Below are 21,404 nucleotides of genomic sequence, written 5' to 3'. Positions count from 1 at the left end.
GGTGAGCAAAAAAACGATGGATGTAGGCCCAGATCGCTGTACTGGGGTGAATGTATGACATTGTTCTGCATTCTGTCCATCAATTGTTCTTTTTGCGTTTGTTTGACTGGGGGCATGAACCTGGATTTATTTATACTTTTATTTGATTTTTACAATTTATTGTGGTGGGTGGCCTGCAGTTTTTTTGCATGTAATTCTTCTTTTTTTGAAAAGTAAAAATAATGCACAGTTTACTAAACAAATTCGCCATGTTTTTAGATCATTTGCAACAGTGATTTAATTCACTATGTGGCCTAGTCTGCCAATGGGCCTCCCAGCCATTAGGTCCTATACTAGTTATGGGTGGATGAAACAACTGTTCCACATTTTCTTTTCCTGCAAACAGTATATATATGGAGGATCTGTATTATTGTAAAACTCTTTTGCCCTTTTAATTTTCTTTTTTGGCACTGCTTAATTAATGTTGTACTCTCTCTCTTTCCATGTCTCCTTTGTCTGCCCAGTGTGTGTGCCATAGGTCACCATTTGTCTTTGTTCCCCATGGCAAGTGTCCAGGGGCCATTTTGTAAAGTCAGTGCCCATTGGCTTGCATGTGTACTTTATTTCCAGACCTCCTGCTTGTTCGTGTGACCATGTGGCTGGTGGCCATTTTGTGTAGCAACTAGTGTGCTTTGCTATAGGCCTGTATGTCTTCTTTGTTGTGGCCATACATCCTTGCTTGCTGTTCGACCATGTGGCCGGTGGCCATTTTGTGTAGCCAGCCAGTGTGCTTTTGCCATAAGCCTGGATGTCTTCTTTGCTTGTGGCCATGCCTCCCTGCCGGTTCTTGTTGTTGTGACCATGTTGCTGGCGTCCATTTTGTGTAGCCAGCCAGTGCTTTTACAATAGGCCTGCATGTCTTCTTCGTTGTGGCCATGCCTCCTTGCTCAGTGTTGCTGTTGTTGATGACCATGTGACCCTGGCTGACAGCCATTTTGTGTGTCCAGCCAGTGTGGCCCTTTACCATAGCCTTGTATGGATGATTGAGAATGATAGCAGTTCAATTGTATTGCTTATTATTTAAAATAACTTAAGTAACCACAATACATGATACTGTTTGTTTGTACTACTATTTGAACTGCAACAATGCCACTTTTCGCTGATGTTCTTCTTGCTTGCTTGCTTTTAGGTACACAAGAGAAGAGACATCACCCACAGTACTGCCAGACAGAAGGCCTGTGCACGACCTGACACATGAGTGACTATGCAACACGTGAAGTATTGTGCTCCTGAGGCGGAAGCCGGGAGCTTAGAGCTTTTTTAACCTATTCTTTTAACTCTGTTGTATCTTGAATTGTCACTTGTTAAAATTTACTTGTTTTATATTTGGCTTTAGCACTTACCCTCCTCGCTCCTCACTGTGCTCGGGCAGCCGATTTAGCGCTGTCACGAACCCCTCAAGCCAAACACTCCCTGCCGCCATCTCGGCACGCCCGGAGGCCACGCCCCTTTTTCGGAGGCCACGCCCCCCGCCGATCCCTACATAACAGTCGCTGATTACAAGCGCCACTGTGAAGTATTGTGCTCCTGAGGCGGAAACCGGGAGCGTAGAGCTTTTTTAACCTATTCTTTTAACCCTGTTGTATCTTGAATTGTCACTTGTTAAAATTTACTCGTTTAAATTTGGCTTTAGCACTTACCCTCCTCGCACCTCACTGTGCTCGGGCAGCCGATTTAGCGCTGTCACGAACCCCTCAAGCCAAACACTCCCTGCCGCCATCCCGGCACGCCTGGAGGCCACGCCCCTTTTTCGGAGGCCACGCCCCTGCCGATCCCTACATAACAGTCGCTGATTACAAGCGCCACTGTGAAGTATTGTGCTCCTGAGGCATCCCGGCACGCCCGGAGGCCACGCCCCTTTTTCGGAGGCCACGCCCCCCGCTGATCCCTACTTAACAGTCACTGATTACAAGCGCCACTGTGAAGTATTGTGCTCCTGAGGCGGAAGCCGGGAGCTTAGAGCTTTGTTAACCTATTCTTTTAACCCTGTTGTATCTTGAATTGTCACTTGTTAAAATGTACTCGTTTTATATTTGGCTTTAGCACTTACCCTCCTCGCTCCTCACTGTGCTCGGGCAGCCGATTTAGCGCTGTCACGAACCCCTCAAGCCAAACACTCCCTGCCGCCATCCCGGCACGCCCTGAGGCCACGCCCCTTTTTCGGAGGCCACGCCCTCCTGGCCGCCGCCCTACCCACATATCCATAAATCATGTGCATTTTCCGGACGCGCAGCGGACGAGCGCAGCAGGCGCGACGTTTACGCGCCTATGGCGCGCCAAAGGTAAGACCGTCGGCGCCCGTCCGCGTCCGACTGGGGCCAGGGGCCCTCCATTATGCCCACATAATACAATACTCCTCCGTGCAGTTGGTTAAACTCCAAGGCCCGTGGCCTCTGGACGATACTGTGAGCACACGAATCGACAGGCTGGGACTAACTGCTTCGCACTCTTCCCCCCACCCCTTCCCCTCATCTTTTCCCCCCACCATCTGTCCCTGTCCCGACCTGCCGGCTCGCCCTCCCCTCATCGCATTATCCACCTATTACCTTAACACCAGGTCAGCAGTTAAGCACTGCCTGAACTCTTCACCTTTTTGGACCTGCATAAACCTGATCTCTTATTCCTCACTGAGACTTGGTTTTGCGACAACTCCCTTCCCTCACCATTAGCCGCGCTCCCTGCCTCATATTATGCTCTACGAACCGACCGACCCCCGGCAAACTGGGTGGTGGCGTCGCTCTGATCGCCCGTAGAGAAATCTCTTTCCAACCTCTAGTTTTCTCTTCCATCGGCTCATCAGACTTCTTAGTTGCTCGCTCAATTTCGTTTAGTACCCCGCTCACCTGTCTTCTTATGTACCGCCCCCCTCACCTTCTCAACTCTTTCTTCCTAGCTTCCAAGACCTGGTGGCCCCCCTAGCAGTAAATAACTCCTCCATTTTGGTGCTAGGTGACTTTAACTTTTGGCCGTCAGACCCGGCCGAATGTTCTACTTTGAAAGAGTTCTCAGAGACCCTCCACTCCCTCAACTTCATCCCCCTCGTTCACTCCCCTACCCATATCCAGGGCCACAAACTTGATCAGATCTGGTCCCTTAATTGTCCAGTAACTTCTCTGTCTATTTCCCCTTGCACTTGGTCCGACCACTTCCTGTTCTCATTTTCCCTACTCCTCTGCACAGCCCTCAAGTCTCCTCTTCCCAAAAACATCTAGGCGCTGTCCTGGAACCATGTGGATGAGGCCTCGCTGTCCGCCACATTCTCCGCATCCAGCCCGGACCTCCACGGGCTGTCGTCTTCTGCGCAAGCCGACTCCATCAATTCATGGCTTCGATCAGGCTGCGACTCAGTCGCTCCCTTAAGGCGGGTGTCATTCAGGCGCACCAACAACGAAAACCGTTGGTTTAACGAAGAACTGAAAGCTCAAAAACTAAATGTCCACCGCGCGGAACGGACCTGGAGGCGAGACTATTGCCCGAACCTTAAAAACCAGTACATCACCCTCCTGGCCTTGTACAAAAAATCTATCTTGGCGACCAAGAATGCTTATTTCTCCTCTAAAATTCTAACTGCCGAAAATCAGCCCAGAGAAATCTTCTCCATTGTGCACGATCTCGCCTACTCAGATCGGGCTACTCTTAAACCCTCTCCTTCCCAGCACTTATGCGACTCCCTCAATTCCTTTTTTATAGACAACATTTCTAATATTACAGCAAACATCCCCCCCCCCTTCTTCTTTTATCGACCCCCAGTGTCCCTCAGTCGTAGCATGCCTCGACTCCATTCCACCCCTCACTGAAGAATCCTTCCTCGCCCTTCTGCCCATTGTTAAATCAGGTTCCCCTCTAGACCCTTGTCCTGCACACATCCTGAAACAGATCTACTCAGCCTGCGTGCTGCCCCCTCTCACTTTCCTCAATAGCTCACTGTCACAGGGCATCGTCATTCCACCCCTCAAATCGGCCATCATCTTGCCCATTCTTAAAAAATCTGGGTTCTTGTCAACTATCGTCCGATCTCACTTTTGCCCTTTCTGGCGAAGGTACTGGAGCGCCATGTGACCAGAACGCTCAGCACTTATGTAGAGGAGAATAGGGTACTAGCTTCCCGTCAGGGTGGGTTCCGCCCGGCACACTCCACAGAGTCAGTAGTCTTATCGGTCCTCGACAACCTCAGAGAGGGTATGGACACCAACCATCCCCAGGCCCTGGTCCTCCTCGATCTCTCCACCGCCTTTGACACGGTTGACCACTCCATCTTACTTTCCCGTGTCAAGGCGGCGGGGATTGGAGGCTCGGCCTTGGTCTGGCTGTCCTCCTTCCTGAGAGACCGCACCCAGGCTGTGCGCTTGGGTGACTTTTTGGCTGACTTCTGCGCAGTTCAATGCGGGGTCCCCCAGGGCTCTTCCCTTTCCCCTCTTTTATTTAATTTGTATATTGCCCCCCTCATCTTTGCTCTTCAACAGTTGGAGGTCTCTGTATACAATTATGCGGATGACCTCCAGCTTATATTTTCTTTATCCTCATCCCCTGAGTCCATGTCCAATTTTCAGTCCGTTATGATTTTCATCCGGGACTGGATGAACTACAACCACCTGAAGTTAAACCCCGATAAAACGGAGCAGGTACTGACAGGTGGTTGCTCCAGTCCCTGGTCTCCTTTATTTTGGCCCCCTTCCTTCGGTCCACCTCCCCCCCTTCCTCCTCTGTAAAAACTCTCGGGTTCAAATTGAATGACCAACTCACCCTTCACTCCCAAGTCAGTTCTGCCGTGTCCTCTTCCTTTCTCTCACTCCGCACTATTCGCAAAGTCTCTCATTTTTTTCTTTTCCTGCCCTCAAGCTCATTGTCCTGGCGATGGTTATCTCCCGCCTGGACTATGGCAATGCCCTCTATTGCGGCATGCCCGCCTATAGCATGCGTCGACTTCAGCTGGTCCAAAACCAGGCGGCTCGCCTGGTTTTCAACTTGGCCAAATCACATCACGTCACTCCCCTCCTCAAGTCCCTACACTGGCTCCCCATCCGAGAACGAGCCCAGTTCAAGCTGGGCTGCATCACTTTTCAAGCCCGGTTTGGCACAGCCCCAGCTTTTATCTCTTCAGAAATCAAGCCCTACGTCCCTGCCAGGGAGCTACGCTCATCTGCCCAACAACTGCTCATAGTCCCTCGTTTCAAACGCAAAAAGTGGGGAGCCACTAAATTTTCAACACTTGCCCCTGCATTTTGGAACTCTCTTCCGGCCCACCTCAGATCTTGCGCCCACTACACTCTCTTCCGTAAGGCTCTAAAACTTTTCTCTTCACGCAAGCCTTCTCTTCATAACTGCTTCTCTCTATTTTCCCCTGTCCTTCCTGCCCTTCTGGGTCCAGTACTTTATAGCGCCATGAAACCGCCAGGTGTACGCGCGCTTTAGAAATATTTTTAAACTCAAACATGCATCTCTTCCACTTGTGAAGCTAAGTGCCACTGCAAACTGACAGAATTAAGATGGCCTCAAATTAAGGTGCTGCCAGGAAAGTGGCCAGTATGGAGGAGAAGAAGGAAAGTATTTCCACCACTGACATGCTGATCAGAACGTGTGCCTGCCGCACTGGCCTCTGGTGAGCAAACTGACAGCAGCACTCCTGCATCAACAGCACCACCACCCCAACCTAAGCCCATGACCATGTCTGTCAGTGAGGCAGCCAGTGCAATCATCTCAACGCCAAAGAGTAGTGATGTTGAATTGGATTTGTCCCTTTCCCAAAGTAGTACACAATCATTTCAGGAAACAAAGTAAAGTGGACAGCAGCCACCAATAGTACGTTTGCCTGATATTGGAGCAGAAAAGGAGGTACAGCTTCCTTCCGAGCAAGAAGTTGACCCTGGTCTTTTTGAATAATTGGCTCCCAGATCTCCAGCATGGAAATGGAAGGATAATACTGTACAATCTTCTCCAAGCACCACTTCTGATGATGATAATAGGAACATGGAGTGGACCCCGACAGAGTCCAGGAGACAATAGGAGAGGCAAGGGAAAAGAAAATTTCCTGAAAGACTTATGGAAGGGGATGAGGAGGAGGATAACAACGATGAGGTAGTTATGGTGGAAGGTGACACAGGAGTCTGACGTTGCTATTCAATCTGCTCTGAGGTATGTGGCACAGGTAACACTGCCACCAGCTCTCATATTTGCAAAGCCCCAGCTGAGATATGCACCAAACCCTGCCTCAGGAGAAGCACAGACGCAATCGACCATATACCCACCTACCTCCAGTTCATCTTTAGGCATTGGCAGTAGCCCAATAAAAAGTACTCCTTTCCAGTTTGGGACTTTTTTACAGGTACCAAAGAGGGGGAGCACATTGCTGTATACACCATTTGGCACACAAATGTCCATCTAGGTAATCGATTATGGTACTGGAGGCCAGATGACCCATTTAAAAAAGCACCACACCATGAAGTGGGAGGAGCACCTTAAAAAAATTGCTGAACGTGGTCGTGGTAGTGAAGAGAGCCGGGAAACAACAGCTATAAGCCCAATAATTGCAGAAGGCGGCAATGAGGAAGAACAACATGATATCTTCATGCAAAGCAGCCCTGTCCCCAGCAGTGCACCAGCAGATCTACCCATCTCTGTGACTTCACAACGGCACAAGATTCAGAGTGAGATGGAGACACCACGGCATACAAGGACTGCCCCACCACTATGCACATTGAGTCTACCACTACCATCTACTTCTCGAAAGATGCCTGTGTCAGTCAGCCAAGAAAAGAAGACAATCCAGGCAACTATTGCAGGCATGTTTAGACAGGAGGGGCCCTATGAGCAGAATCACCCAACTGCCTGGTTGTACAATGGGGAGCTGGCAAAAATGTTAGCGCTGGACCTCCTCCCTTTTTCTTTTGTAGGAGGAGTGGGATTCCTAGAATTTCTGGCAGCTATCTGCCCAAAATGGAAGGTACCAAGAAGGACCTATTTTTCCAGAGTTTCTGTTCCAGCACTGCATTAGGATGTGCTGCAGTTGGTTGGACAATCTTTGCAGCACAGTGTTGTTCACACCATCCACCCGACAACAAACATGTAAACCAGTTGCCAGGTGAGTGATTACATGTGCATCACTGCACATTGGATCTCTTTTGTGGGTGTAAAGCAAAAGATATCTTCAGATCTTAGCCCTGAAGAAAGTTTTGAGAGCGTTCAGCTGCGTGCAACAGTGGCCATGTTCGCAATGGAGAAATCACATACAACAGTAAACACCTTGGAGGAATTTAACAGCAAGGTGTATGAATGGCTGCGACCCAGAGGTCTCAGAATTGGATTTGCTGCAGCGGGCAATGGCAGTAACATGGGCAAGGCCATTTCAGATGGAGGCTATTTCAGGGTCCTATGTTTGGCCCATTCTATCAACCTGTTGGTGCAAGAAAGAAGACGTTGTCAGCAATATACTGACCACCTGCAGAAGAATCAGCATTCATTTCAGCCATTCTTTTAAAGCTCGGAAACAGTTGTCGATTATACAGCGTAATAATAGAGCATCATTCGAAGCCCTGATACAGCAATTGCCAACATATTGGAACTCAACCTTTTACATGTTGCAACGTCTGTTTGAGCAGCACAAACAGACCAATGACTATGTCATTCAAAGAGGATGGGCTGCAGTTGGGGAAGCTGTGACCATGGATGCAGACAAAAAGGGCCTGGTCAAAAGCCTTACACAGATGATTCTACCTTTCAAAGTTTTCACACATGAAGTTAGCAAGGAGGACAGTACAATGGGCCAAACTATCCCATTAATGCATCTCCTGCAGGACCAGGTTAAGAAGGTGTCTGAAAGGTTAGCCCCCGCAAACATGAGTGAAAATACTGAAGCGCATGCCTTGGTTGAGACCTTAATCCTTCATTTGGCTTGTAATACAAGGCTGCATCAAGTCCGAAGCGTATATCTGTGCCACACTTCTTGATACACGGTACAAAAATATTTCCCCACTGTCATTCCTTTTTCTAAAGGGGATATTTTAAAATACAAGAGGTGGATTGTAGAGCAAGTTGGAGACTTAGAAGAAGAATGGTTGGAACTTTGAGTCCCACACGGCAGTTCTGGGGTGCCGCCTTCAACTTTCAGAAAGGGCAGTTTTGTCTCAGAGCAGCCAACATCATCAACCAGAACACCGGCAACCACAACAACAGAAGGACAGGATCCAACCCCCGCATTGTGTTGGTTTCAATTGACAGGGTCCAAGCCCAGTGCAGAGGCAATGTCAAAACAGGTTGAGCAAGTGGCAGCACTAATGACCATCCACAGGATGTTCCAGGAGTATCTGGATTTTCCAAAAGAGGTCTACGTGAATCAAAATCTATGATGGGGTGATGCACCAATGGCCAGAGCTCGGCAGGCTGCCAATAAAGTTCCTGGCTTGTCCTGTCGCCAGTGTGTCTGCTGAAAGTGTGTTCAGTGCAGTTGGTGCGGTTGTTACAGTGAGAATAACCAATCTCTTGCCTCAAAACATGGAGAGATTGACTATGATTAAAATGAACCAACATTTTATACCACCCAATTACACCATTCCTGATTCAGCAGCACACGAAGAGGAGGAGGGTGGTTGGTCCGACATTGAATCAAACATGTTAGCTGACTAATTTCTGGGTGAAGCACCTGAGTTTGAACATGTACTCTACTTCCCGGACTAAGTATGGCAATGCCCCAATGGAACTTTTTAATTTTTTCTCATTGAGCTTAGTTCTATTTTCACAAAGAAACAAAAAAATGTAGCTAGAGGAACATTATTATTTTTGTGTCAGATTTATGCCGCCCCGCCTTTTTTATTAGTCACATATATTGCTGGATTGTGGTTGGACGAGTGTGTTTTGAAGAAGCCCACACAATTCCTTCATGACCATGGGACAATGCTTGCCTCCTTCAATTGCCTATTGCCTATCCCTTTTTGCAACACTTAGCACTAGAAGGTCTTCCACAGAAGATCATTTGTTATCTTTTAGTGTTGCCTAAATCCAAGATGAGTTAATACCTTATGCGATAAACTATTGGTGCTTAGAATGGAAGAAGTAACTTCAACTATTGCAATGGTGAGTGACTGTGTAAGTGATTATGATGAGTTCTGATTCATGTGGTGGCAGACAGTGAGAGAAGGTGTTGAACTGTAATGTGGGAACTTGCATGAGATGATTGATTTTCAATGTTTGGGGTCTGAGTGATGTGTGATAATTTTTTCCGTGGAGGTCATTGGCCTTCAGAAACTTACTTAGCAAAAATTAATAAACCTGTACGGTCCACTCCTATGTTCCTGACCTTTATCTCATCATCTAGGATGGCTGCCCCAGACAATCATTTGATTATCAAGAATGCCAAATTCCAATCTGCTGCTTGCATTAAAGGGGAGATAGTGTACCTACCACCATGCTTGGATTTAAACAAGTAACCATTGCACCTATAAGTGATCAGATGAGCAAGTGACTGTACGTGATGATTAATGTGGAGGCTGACAGTGAAGGAGGGTGTGTTGAACTATAATATAGGAAATCCCTTGAGATGATTATTGATGTGCAATGTTTGGGGTAATGGACAATCATTTTTTTCCTCAGAGGTGATTGGCCCTTTCAATTGTAGGGTCCTCTCTTTTTTCTGTTTCTTCAGAGACCACAACAGTCACTTTAGTTAGAATACAAAAACCTATGAAAAATTCTGCATTACTCAGAGTCAGGAGGAGGATCATGAAAGAAGTCAGGGTGGGAGCTGCAAGACTACCACATCAATAGCTAGAAGCAAGAAGTTATCAACTTCAGTTCAAAGGTAAACCAAGAGTTTGAGGCCGGGTACTCAGCTATATGGAATAGAGAGGTGCGTTTGTGTCAAACAACCTGTGTTTGTGTGTGCGTGTGTGTGTGTTGGACTTGTGGCAAAAATGAAACTCTGAGTCTCTCTCTTGTTTTTTTTGCTCCACCTCGGAGTCTTCTCGATACGCTCCTCATGAAGCTTGGTTCCTTCTGTCCTTCTCCTTGACTCTAAAATACAGTTTCTCTTTTACAATCCACAGGCCTTCTTCTAGTCTTCTGCATGAACGAAATGCAAAAGCTGACTAAGCTCAACAACACTCCTGCTTACCTACCGGACCAGTCCAGACAGGCAACATAAAGTGACATACCTGAGGAGAATACAGATGCACCACCTAATTTTGCACAGTATAATTTTTCTTTTAACAATCATATTAATAGAAGTGGGTGGGTGGGCTCACTCCCCAACCTAGAAGACAGAACATTTAGATATCTGATAACTTGGGTCTAAAGAGTAGAAGGACTGTTTGCAATGCATTTATCTGTACTCTGTCATACTCATTCCTTTGTTTCCTTGTAACAACAGATTAATGGCAAATGATGTGCTGGCACTCGTTGCCCTGCTGAATGTTGTCCTTGTGTTGTAGTTTTTGTCTTTGTCAAACCTTTCCCCAAATCTCCTTTCCCATCCATTCATCAAACCCTAAACCTCTTCCCTGGACCTGTGTGATTATTGAGGTGCGGCTTAATTTACACTATTAATGGATAGCAAACTTGGTGGGGGAAATTTGGTGAAAGCAACATCAACTTAATACAGGATCATCTAAGCAATAGCCCACACTGACCCCGTTACCCATGTGTGCATGAAAAGTGATCCATATTTTAGATTTAGAATGAAGACCATCAGCCATAAGAATCATCATTTAGGCTTTGTGTTGCGTAACCGTCAACGCCCAACCTAAGCATGTTTACTCCATACTTTGATTCCATTTTTAATAACGTGAGGATTTCACAAATAATACTACTAGCTCCACATTAGCCAAAACTTACCAGTATTGCTATTTTGTGTATTTAAGCACTGTCATTCTTGTTGTTTCATCGTGTGGTGTCAATTCTTTGTAAATCTTTGATAAATATATAACCCACTAACTCTGTCTTTCTATTTACATTTAGTTGCCTATGATGGATAATCAATCATTCAGATTAATCCTACAGTTGGAGCTCACCTGGGTGGAAACAGAAGTGGGAGCTCGCTTGTGAAGTTGTGATGCCTTCCTTGTTATTGCTTCATCCATATTCAGGTACAATAACTAGTATGGATGAAAGTTAATTTAGTAAGTAAGAAACTAACTGCTACTGTTGTTTTTCTATGTTGTTATAGACAATATAGGTAATCTTGACAGCATCCCTCCTAATGGTTAAGATAGTCGGAGAAGAATAACTCTATAACTAAGCACTACACTCTCTCTTAAGTTACAAGCACATAAACAGGCGGAGTAAAACCAGCTGAAGGTAGCAGTGCAAATAAAAGTACAATTAACTAATTCAGGCATAATTTTACATTGAATAAAATTGTTACCCCTTTATTTATTTACAAAGAAACCCTCCCTCTTCACCCAAACAACATGCCCACCCTATCCCCAAACAAAACTGACGCAAAACACCAAATGTCCAAGGAAAAAGTCACTCCAGTCGCACCTCCCTCCACACCTCTCTACCCTGGCTCAACAAAAGACAAGTCCTTCCCACCAAAACTAATTTTTTTTAAAAAAGGCTGGAAGAGGGGATTATGGATATTGATACAGAGCTGGTCGAGGCTCTGCTCCATTGTGGTGAGCGGGACCTCAATGGTGTTCATCCGCTGCAGGATACGGCGCAGCAAGGGCCTGTTGCCAGTATGGTAGGGGTTGGCAGCATTTGACTGGTGGTGGCGCCGGTGATGGTATGGCTGGGAGGCTGGAGGCTGAGGGGGACCGGCTGCACTGCGGGCGGGCAGAAAGACACTTATTTCCTCTTCCTCCTCTTCCAGGGCCACCAGCCACCGGTATTCTAGTTAGATATGCTCCAGTCTCTGCCCCTACAAATGGGGTGCTATCTCCTGTGTGGTGGGTGGTCCGGCTGGACCAGCAGGAGCGGCTATATTGATAAATACAAAAAAGACAAATTACACCTAATGCTCTGTGCAAACAATTGTTTTAAATTACTAGGTGGCACAGTAGCAGTACATTGCTAATCCCCTACTTCCACTGGAATTTGATGTGATTATGATTAGGGCAGCCACAGGGCTAATTTTATGTTATGCCCACACATGCCTTGCTTGCATAAAAACTAGGTAAAATAACATCACTGTTTAAAAAAACAGTACTTTGATTAATTTTGTCTTCTAAAGGCTTTTCAAGTAACTATAAAGAGTCAGACACTTTCAGTTAAAAAATAAATTACCTCTCATTAATGGGTTCGACATTATGCACTATATGAAGTATAAGTTGTGTGTTATGCTAAAATAATGAAGCCATGCTCATTGCCAGCCAGCCTGTTGGCTTGTTTGCTACTGTCTGCAGCTGTAGTTGACAATTATCTATTTTTGAATTCAATGGCCCTGCTCTTCGCCGAATGCATTTCTGTTTCTACTCTGTCTCCAAAGAGGCAGATGAATAATAAATAAGATACTACATCACACACCTCATGTATGAAATGCGGATATCAATATATTATACTGTCTGAGAAAGTAGGCATTGGGGAAAAAAATATAATGTGAAAATGTGACCTCAAAATTTGTAAATATAGTTTTGGCACTGTGTATCCCATATGTCTTGACATCAAATCATGTACTTACTCCCTCTTTACTCTGTCCCCTCACCTACCTCCACATATTTCCAACAAATTCATTCACTGGGCAGTAAGCAAGGAAAGGAAACATGATTTACTCTATGGCAGGGGGTAAGTTTGAGGAATTAGACAGGTAGGGTAGAGCTTTTTTTATATAGAATAGAGGGGCCACTACACTGATCATTGATTCGTCATCTTTGACTTATTCAGTCACTATACAATTTGAAAGGGGAAAATCTGAACAAGTTTTAATAAATCTGTTATGGGAAACCATGAAATATATTCTGGAATCACTTTACTTCACATGGTTATAGAATTAAATATGGCACATGCTAAGAATGGATTTTCCAATCTGGTAGGCCGGGGCAGAAGAACATAGAAAAAATAAAGAAGTGAAGTACTAAGAGGTGATGGAGTCGGCGTAGGGAAATAACACACCTTGTGTGTTCGGTTTTCAATTCATTGAAAACATTGTAAATGCTGCATTAACTGAAGCAGACACACATTACACAGCCAACACTGCAGTCATGAATTGGCCGATACTGTACTTTGGTCATAGGGTTAAAAATTCCATTGGGAGGAGCAAGGATGATGAATAATGGGTGGGATACATATGGCTCACTTAACAAATACAGCGAGTCAAGGAAGCAGAAGAAAGAATAAAAAATACCCCTTACTTAGAACCATAGCTTTGAATGATAGCCCTACATAAACCAAGAAAGCAAAGTAGGTGATCAGCATGCTCCTCTTGAGAAGAACTGCCTTGCTTATTCATCCAAACAATACACATATTCATTCATCCTTTCATTCTAATTCACCCATAGCCACCATGATTAAGCTTTACTTTCTCTTTCATCCAGTCTTTCAGAAAAATGTCCAATCCGTTATCCATCCATTCAATAGCCAAATCCTTTTTCCAAACCATCCTTTCGCCTATCCATCCCTTTACCGACACACGCATCCTTTCACCAAACCACAATTTCACTCATATACCATTTCCTTTCTTTTAACCTTCCGTTAGAGACCATATTGTTAACTCAACCACAGCTGTGGCTGGTACAGCTGGGGGATGCGGTTAAGAGGAGAAGCTAGGTGCCGAAGCGGGTGGGGAGCGTTGAGGGCGATGTGCCAGGTACGCTCCTACCCCCCTCCCGAGGCCCATGGTGCAGCTAGCGCCATAAACTAAAGTGCAGAAATACTCCTAATTCAGGAGTTTTTGAAATGAGCAAGCAGCTCTTCCTTCCTTTTCTTTTGCACTTTTTCACTTTTTAACCTTTTCACTTTCACGCCCCCAGGTTAGGGTGGACGATTAGAGAGTCCATATCACCGGGGTTCACACTAGTCCTGATGAATGCCTAGGTAAATTAACACCACTTTAAAGGCTGAAATATGTTGACTGATCTAATTTAATTTCTGTATTAAACCAAACCATTACCTTTGGCTGTAAATTCAGACACATAGGACCCTTTTTAATCGTGTCTTAGGGATCCACTAATAAAAGTTTTTGGAGATACTCTTTAGACACTTTTATCTATATTCCTCACTACACGCCTATTCACACAACCAGCTCCGCAGTCTTCTGGCGTCGTAGCACACCAAAGAGGCATTCGGCCTCTGCGGTGGGGCCCAATGATGAAGCATGACACTGACTAGGTCGGTGTGTGAGGGCCTTCCTATCCACTCAAATTGGGTGTTGAAACTCTTCCTTTACATAGCTCGTTCTCTGTGGCTGTTGAGACACAATTAACCTCTCTTATTTTGTTTATACATAATAACCGGGGACTAAGAGAGTGTTCTTTATTCTCCCTGCCTCTCCCTTTGATTCGTTATAGCTGGGGGGTGTTCACTTCACGGCCATATGTTGATGACGAGGCCCTAGCAGTAGCTAGTGAGCATAGTAGTTTCAAGAAATTATGTGACTTACCAGTGCCTGTCCCTACTCCTGTTTCTCCCACTCCAACTGACCCATGTACTCCTGCAGTGGCACTGGAGCCAGCATCACCAATGTTCTGTGTGGCTAGTATAAAACATTACAAATAATTTAGAGGCTAGATACGCAACTCCAAATACAACTGCAATACAGCAGTACATTCAGTTAGCATTGTAGCATCTTCTAAATATCTCTCTGGGCATTTGATTAGTTGATTCACAGAGTCAGACAAGTCAGGGGTGGAATAATAGTCAATGAAAGACACGTGGCATTCGTTGGCAAATGCAATGGGAGTGGGATCTCATACTTTTTTTCCAGCCATGCTGAAATATTAATGAAAACTGCTTATATACTGTAACTATAAATGAACGAGATAGCAGCACACTACATAGGGGGGTTGTGAACTCAACTGTGTTAGAGCATGAGCAGGAAAAGGAAAAGGAAAGCCTTCGCAACAAACATGCATGGTGAATTTTATTTATAATACCAACTTACTTGGGATTGCTATCTGAATATTTATGATAGACAGCACCAACATTCCAATATCTCAAGATCCTACCCTAAGAATTCCGTAACAATCATAAAAGGACTTACTGGGATCAGCAGAGCCCTCAGCAGAGGCGTATGTGGTCCGCGCCAGCTGACAAACTTCCACCGTATCTTCAGCAATGTCCTTCTTCTTGTCCTTGGGTGTTGAAGAAAGAAATTAAGAAGATAAAAAAAATAGATTAGTGATTCATTTTATAATCGGCACAATTTTTTTATAACAAGCAAATGCGGTCATGTTGTACTTCACTAAAACAGATCATCTATAGTACTGCTGCTAGTTTCGACTCTCGTTGAGTTACCCATACTAATCCTGAAATCCCTATTCCAAATTTCCTTAACAAAAACTACTTTGGAACCAAATCATTGCAGTGAATGATCTTTGATTCTATTCCTATTTCTCAACCCCCTTGATGGACCAACTCGGTCTCCTTTTTTTACAATGCATAGATGCATACTACACATCACTGTGAAATAAATAACTTGGAACTCTACTACCTACAGAAACAAAAGTCACAGAGAGAATGCGCTACTCATTGATTCACTATAGTGACAAGAGAACAGTCTGCAAAGGCTTCTTAATTAATCAGCCAAAGCCAGTGCCAATGAAGAGTATGATTGAGTAGCGCGGAGCACCTGCATATCAAAAACTAGAAACTGGATGACACAATAATATACCAGGATAAACTAAACATAACTTACTTCTTAGTGTAAGCAGCATGCTATTTGGAATTTATTTTTTACCATTGTAGAACACAAACACAACAAATAAGTCATATACTCACGAGCCCCGGAATCTCGACACCTTGCAGGTAGAGCAGGTCTTTTCTGCGGTCCTAAATGTCCTCCCAGTGGTACGTCAGCTGCTGGGTGATGCGCCGATCCTGGCTGGTGCGCCACATGCTCCAACTCCCAATGCAGCCGGTGCTCCCGCAGGGCGTATCCACTACCGGGCCTGCCGCCTGCTGCCAGCATAGAGGGGAGGTGGGCCTGCGCAAAAAAAACAAGTGTTGCCACCTTCTCCTCTACAAAGATCACCGGGGGCTGCACACCTGGGTGGTGGGCCTGCCTGCAAAGAAACTGCCCCTCTGTTAAGGTGCTGAGTGGGGTAGAAGAAAAGAAGGAAAAGGAAGGGGAAGGAAAGAAGAAATTAGGAAGTAAGGGGAAATAATAAACAAAATATAAAATTCACGAAAAACACAGAAAGATTTCCCAAAAACATAAAAAACACACACAAATATAAAATATAGAAATGAGAGGTAAAAAAGTTTTAAATGAGGCGGATTAGATACATTAAAGAGATATTAAGATTAGACCCAGCAACATAAAAGAGAGCAGAAACACAAGATGGCCGTGCCCATGTGGATTCCATGGTGCCGTTTGCAAGCTATTTAGAACGCGAGGACACACTCCGCACTCTCATTGCTATGCAAACCAGAGCACTGGCAAACTCCACCCACTAGCGTAACTCCACGTAGCATGGCAGAGAATTTCTTTTTACTCCGTGGAGTTCCATGTAGCAGCCCTCCGCAAATTCCGCCCAGGCCTGCATCTTACATGCTCATATTCTTAAGTTGCCTTCTCTCTCTGAACTGGATGACATTTGACACACATTTATTTGTGTGCACAGACAGGATAATGTTCTACGAACTCAGTTTTGCTTACACTATCACTTCGCAGGCACTCTATCAGAACACCTTGAACATTCTGTACAAGGGCTAAATTCATCACGCAAGACGTTATTTGTTTTGGCTGCTTAGCGACAGACCTATCACAATAGAGTAAACAAAAGCGGCCTGGTCGTGGCTTCCACACGGTAACATGGATGATGTTATTTTATATATAGACACCAAGCCTTTGTTTAGACAGAGGAGCATTTTTCTGGCATTGAGAGGTTGATCCGTGCAGGAATTACAGTTCAGCTGATTCCTGTTTACCTCATGTGAGGGATGCTGTCCAGCTCATCATCAACACGGGCAGCTTGATGACACTAACCCACAGTTAACAGGGAGTTAGATCACCCTACAGGGATTTGGTAGATTTACACACCCTAGACATGATAGGATGCACTAGGCAAGAGTACAATATATTACAGTACTTGTATGCAAGCATATATTCTCTGTAATAAGCAAAATGGTGTAACTGTTTATCTTTTTCACCATTCTCAAAATGATAAACACTTTATTCTGTTTCCTTCTATTGATTAGTGCAGCACAAGTATTTTACTCTAGAATCACAATGCTTCAATAAATGTTGAAATGCTTTACTGTGCATTGCTTGTATATCTCTTTTAGTATGTATAAGTTAATACGCGAAAGGATTCTACATTTGTTACCATGATTTCCTTGAGGAGTCAGGGTTGTCATGTTCTGAGATTGCACCTCCATTCTGTTTCCCTGTGAGGTTAGGGGTACAGATGGTGCACTGGGAGCTAAGAGGACATTCGCCAACATATCCTGATGGTATGCATAGAATCAGTCTTGCACAGTTATGATGGTTAAGTTGTCCAACAAACACACAGTTGTACTTGGGAAAGGATAAGCCATACGACCTGGTGCCGCCAACAATCTCGCTTGGGTTCTTATTTAATGGATTGATTGAGTGGTGTAATTTTGTACACCCAAAGACCGCAACTCCCCTACTTACATGAGATGTCTGTGGTGTTATGGGCAAATCCTCCTCAGTTGAGTAGGTAAACCCTAAGTGTTGGCTGGAGGTTGTTCAAGGTTGAACCTTTCAAAGGATCGCCCTATAGATTTACCCTCTTTGATTCTACATATTCAAATGCTTGAGGACGATGGGCTGGATGGGTGGCTGGGGTGAGTGAGGAGGCTATTTCTTGCAAGTGATCTCTGCATGCCAGGCTTTGAACTGTGAATGGCATCCAGAAATGCAACCATTTTTTGCATTTGGCAGCTAAGGCCCTGGATGCCATTCACTATCTGGCCTACAGAGATGCTGCATAAAAGGTCAATAGCCTCTTCACTCAGCACAGCCAGGGTGATGGGGGCAGGGGTTGAGGTGCCTGTGGCAAAGGAGACCCAGCTCTTTTAGGGGCAGGGTTTGGCCAACTGGGAGGGGGAGCAAGAAGGAGGGTGTAGATGGGTATCTGGTTGATAGACTAAGATGAATTTGGTCCACTTCCTGTAGGATCCATCACCACTAGGGACTAGGCACTTGTTGAGACCTCCAAAGATTAATGCGAGCTGGTGTCCTCTGTTCCAATCCCTTCACCCTACTTGCCACTGTATCCATCAGTGTCAGATGTTTCACCACCCAAAACACAGTGGCCAGCTGCTTTCCCGCCTTTTTGGGCAACTTCCCCTTCACCTGCTCCTGAAGATGAGGTAGACATATACAAGAATTTTACTGCATCTGTGTAAATATAACTTGTCATGAATTATTTTCTGAAAGCATTTTCCAACTTTTCAAATTTCACAAGCTTCAAGGTTTTAAACTTTGATTTATATTTATCATTATCTCCTGCATGTAGGAAGTTTTGTTCTTTCCCATTATTGCACATATTGTATTTTTCATCAATTCTCTTAACCATTTTCAATCCTCTCAAGGTACTGTTTAACACCTGTAAATGATTCTGATGTATTGTTTTGACCAGTAAACTTATGTCACAAAAGTTTGCTAAATCATTTTCAGGTTTACTCTAAAATATCTTACGTTATTTTTATTTTGTTTTACCATAGTGAAAAAAAGTTAAAAATATTCTGGCTTTCATTTTAGGCAAAATTGGTACAACATTACAGTAAATTTCAAATTCACTGATTCATATATATTTTTTCAATACAAAAATGCAAATCACAATATTAAAAAGATTAAACCTTGATGCATTTCTAAAATGTCCTAATGAGTTATTTGATTGTGCCTGATATTGAGTTTTCCAAAGGGGCTACTTTAACATTTATGTGACGGAGCATTCAACCTTCAAAAGTATCTTTAAGTAATCTATTTTTGTTCTTTATTGATTTATCATCTGGACATAACAAAGGACGTCAAAATATTGTGTTTGGATATGTGTTACTGTTTCACATATGTGTCCACATTCCAGTCTCTTTTTTCAAAAATGTATGCCTATCAGATTCAATTTGTTTGAAAAACAGACTGGATTGCTTTGTGAAGGAGTAAGACTCATGCAAATCTGTCACTTGTAACAAAAATAACATTTTATTTTTTATTGAAAACATATTTGCAATATGTTTTTAAACAAAAAGGTAGCCATTTAATCTTACGTTTCTAGTCATTTTGGCTCACATGTTCACTATTGTTTCTTTATAATACCGACACACAATTGTGATGTTTGAACCATCCTCTGTATCAAAAGTGCATTTTATGCTATGCCTCCTACAACAGGGCTAACTTAACATCCTTCAAAATTGTGATGGGTCTTCACACCTGACACAATTAAAAATTAGGCATTTTTGATACAACAGCCCATTAGAACATCAAACAGACTCATGTGTAAAATTATCTTAGGCAGGCAATGGTCTGCTCACAACAGTCCTTTGGTAGTGATAAGAAATATATTGGTATCATTTTCCACAACATTATATACAAAACACATCACCATACACCATGTGCACACCTTACACCGTCAAGAACTCTTCTTATGAGCTGGACATGTGTCAACCTTTATGTTGATGCCATATTTTGTTGCAGTTACAATTTTTCTTTAAAATAAAAAGCAAAATAAAACTGGCTCTCTTGATGCTGCTGTCAGGCTCTAAACTGCCCATCAAGCTGAGGATTGGCCACCGTAAGTATGCAATCCATTAGGGGCGGTCATGTTGGGAGGAGTGACTGAGCTGGAATTCTGCTGATTCTTGGCCCAGTGTCATAGGTCCTCCCATTGCTTATGGCAGTGAATACTGCACCGCTTTTAGACCCCCAGGGTCTTCACTCTTTTGGTGATGACCTTCCAGATGTCCTTCTTTTGGTGGAAGTTGACCTGTGGATACAAAAAATTAAGAAAAAAGGTTTGTGACTTTTTGTTTGTTTGTATTGATAGAACACAATTTGGAGAAATCAATCACAAGCCTTTTTTTAAAGTTTCAACAGCGTAGTATACACACACACACACCAAAAGGAAATACGACGTCAAACACACAACAGATACTAATGTTGTGGTGTTGTAGAATTGAGATGTGTTTACAAATGCACACCATAATGTTTATATGTAATAAAAAAACACAAACTTTACTTCAATCACTACACTTCACTCAGGAACTAAAATTGACATTACAACCTGTGGTTTAATTAATAAAAAGTTAGAAAGAATTACATTTTAATTTTAACCATTTACCTGTTCCACTAGTGAGCCAAACAGCTGGTTGTACAGGGACAGGACCTCAGTAGCCTGCAACTCTAGCTCCTGTGGTGAGAAGTTTGGCTCCCCGTCTACAGCTTTTCCTGGCATTGTGGCTCCCACAGGTCAGAAACAGCAGTAGAAGTTGAGTAGGTGTTATTGGTTGCACTGTTAGGAGGCAAGTGAGCTTTTCTGAAAACACTGCGTACTTTTACACGACATGCGAGATTGCCATCAGAGATGGACACATCTATTAGCTTTTGTACTATGTTTTCACACATGTTAGCCTATTGCTGTGTCTGTAATACAGTTTCACACCCACTATGCGGTCAACTTCTGCTGACTTCCATCTCATTGGAAAGGTCCTGACAGCGATTTCAGGCGTTTGCCATTTTAGATTGTGAAATAGTGTTTTTGTGAATGTTAAATGTGTCATCACCACTGGAAATAATATATAGTTTGTTTACATATACAAAAGACTAATGCTATTCATTTGTTTTGACAAAAAGAATATAATGCAGTGTGTTACTGTGGTTGAATGGGATAGTTGCATGGTTTTGTATAGAGTTCAGTTGACACAATGTTTGAAAAAAAAATGTAATATGTAAATAATACATTTGAAATGGATTATTTAAACATTTATTTTTACCAAGTACTAGACATAAACAAAATTTAAATAGAAAATGAATTAATGAAGTGTTCAATTATGTAAAAAATATATTTAAAAAACTAATTGAAATGTGTGTTTTATTTAAAAAATACGTTAGCAAAATATGCGAACATATGTTTGTATTTTTAATTGCAGACATATGTACCCCGGGAGAGTGAGGCTACGATAGCCTCAAGCTCTGAGACCATTTCCAGACCTTTCCCACATGGAGGAACGGGACTTAATCAAAAAATTCCAATGAACTATTATTGATTTATCTCATCAGCTGGAGCCAGATATTCTGCCTCGCAAAAGGAATCCCA

At 43.6% G+C, this 21,404-nt stretch overlaps 1 protein-coding gene across 1 annotated transcript in view; it reads right to left on the bottom strand.

Moving 5' to 3' along the window:
* The window catches only part of LOC144769168 (extracellular calcium-sensing receptor-like), a 313,553-nt gene extending 293,010 nt beyond the window's left edge, over positions 1 to 20,543 (bottom strand). Inside the window, exons 1-3 of the mRNA XM_078653182.1 lie at positions 20,430 to 20,543; positions 18,359 to 18,451; positions 15,129 to 15,254 (exon numbers count right to left, since the gene is read on the bottom strand). Coding sequence (XP_078509308.1) covers positions 15,129 to 15,254; positions 18,359 to 18,451; positions 20,430 to 20,543 — 333 coding nt within the window. The remainder of the gene's footprint in view (positions 1 to 15,128; positions 15,255 to 18,358; positions 18,452 to 20,429) is intronic.
* Between the last annotated feature and the right edge of the window lie 861 nt (positions 20,544 to 21,404).

This window comes from Lissotriton helveticus, chromosome 7 (genome assembly GCF_964261635.1).
Source record: "Lissotriton helveticus chromosome 7, aLisHel1.1, whole genome shotgun sequence".
NCBI lineage: Eukaryota > Metazoa > Chordata > Amphibia > Caudata > Salamandridae > Lissotriton > Lissotriton helveticus.
The sequence above is the reverse complement of the archived record's forward strand: the minus strand, read 5'-3'. Positions and strand labels throughout refer to the sequence as shown.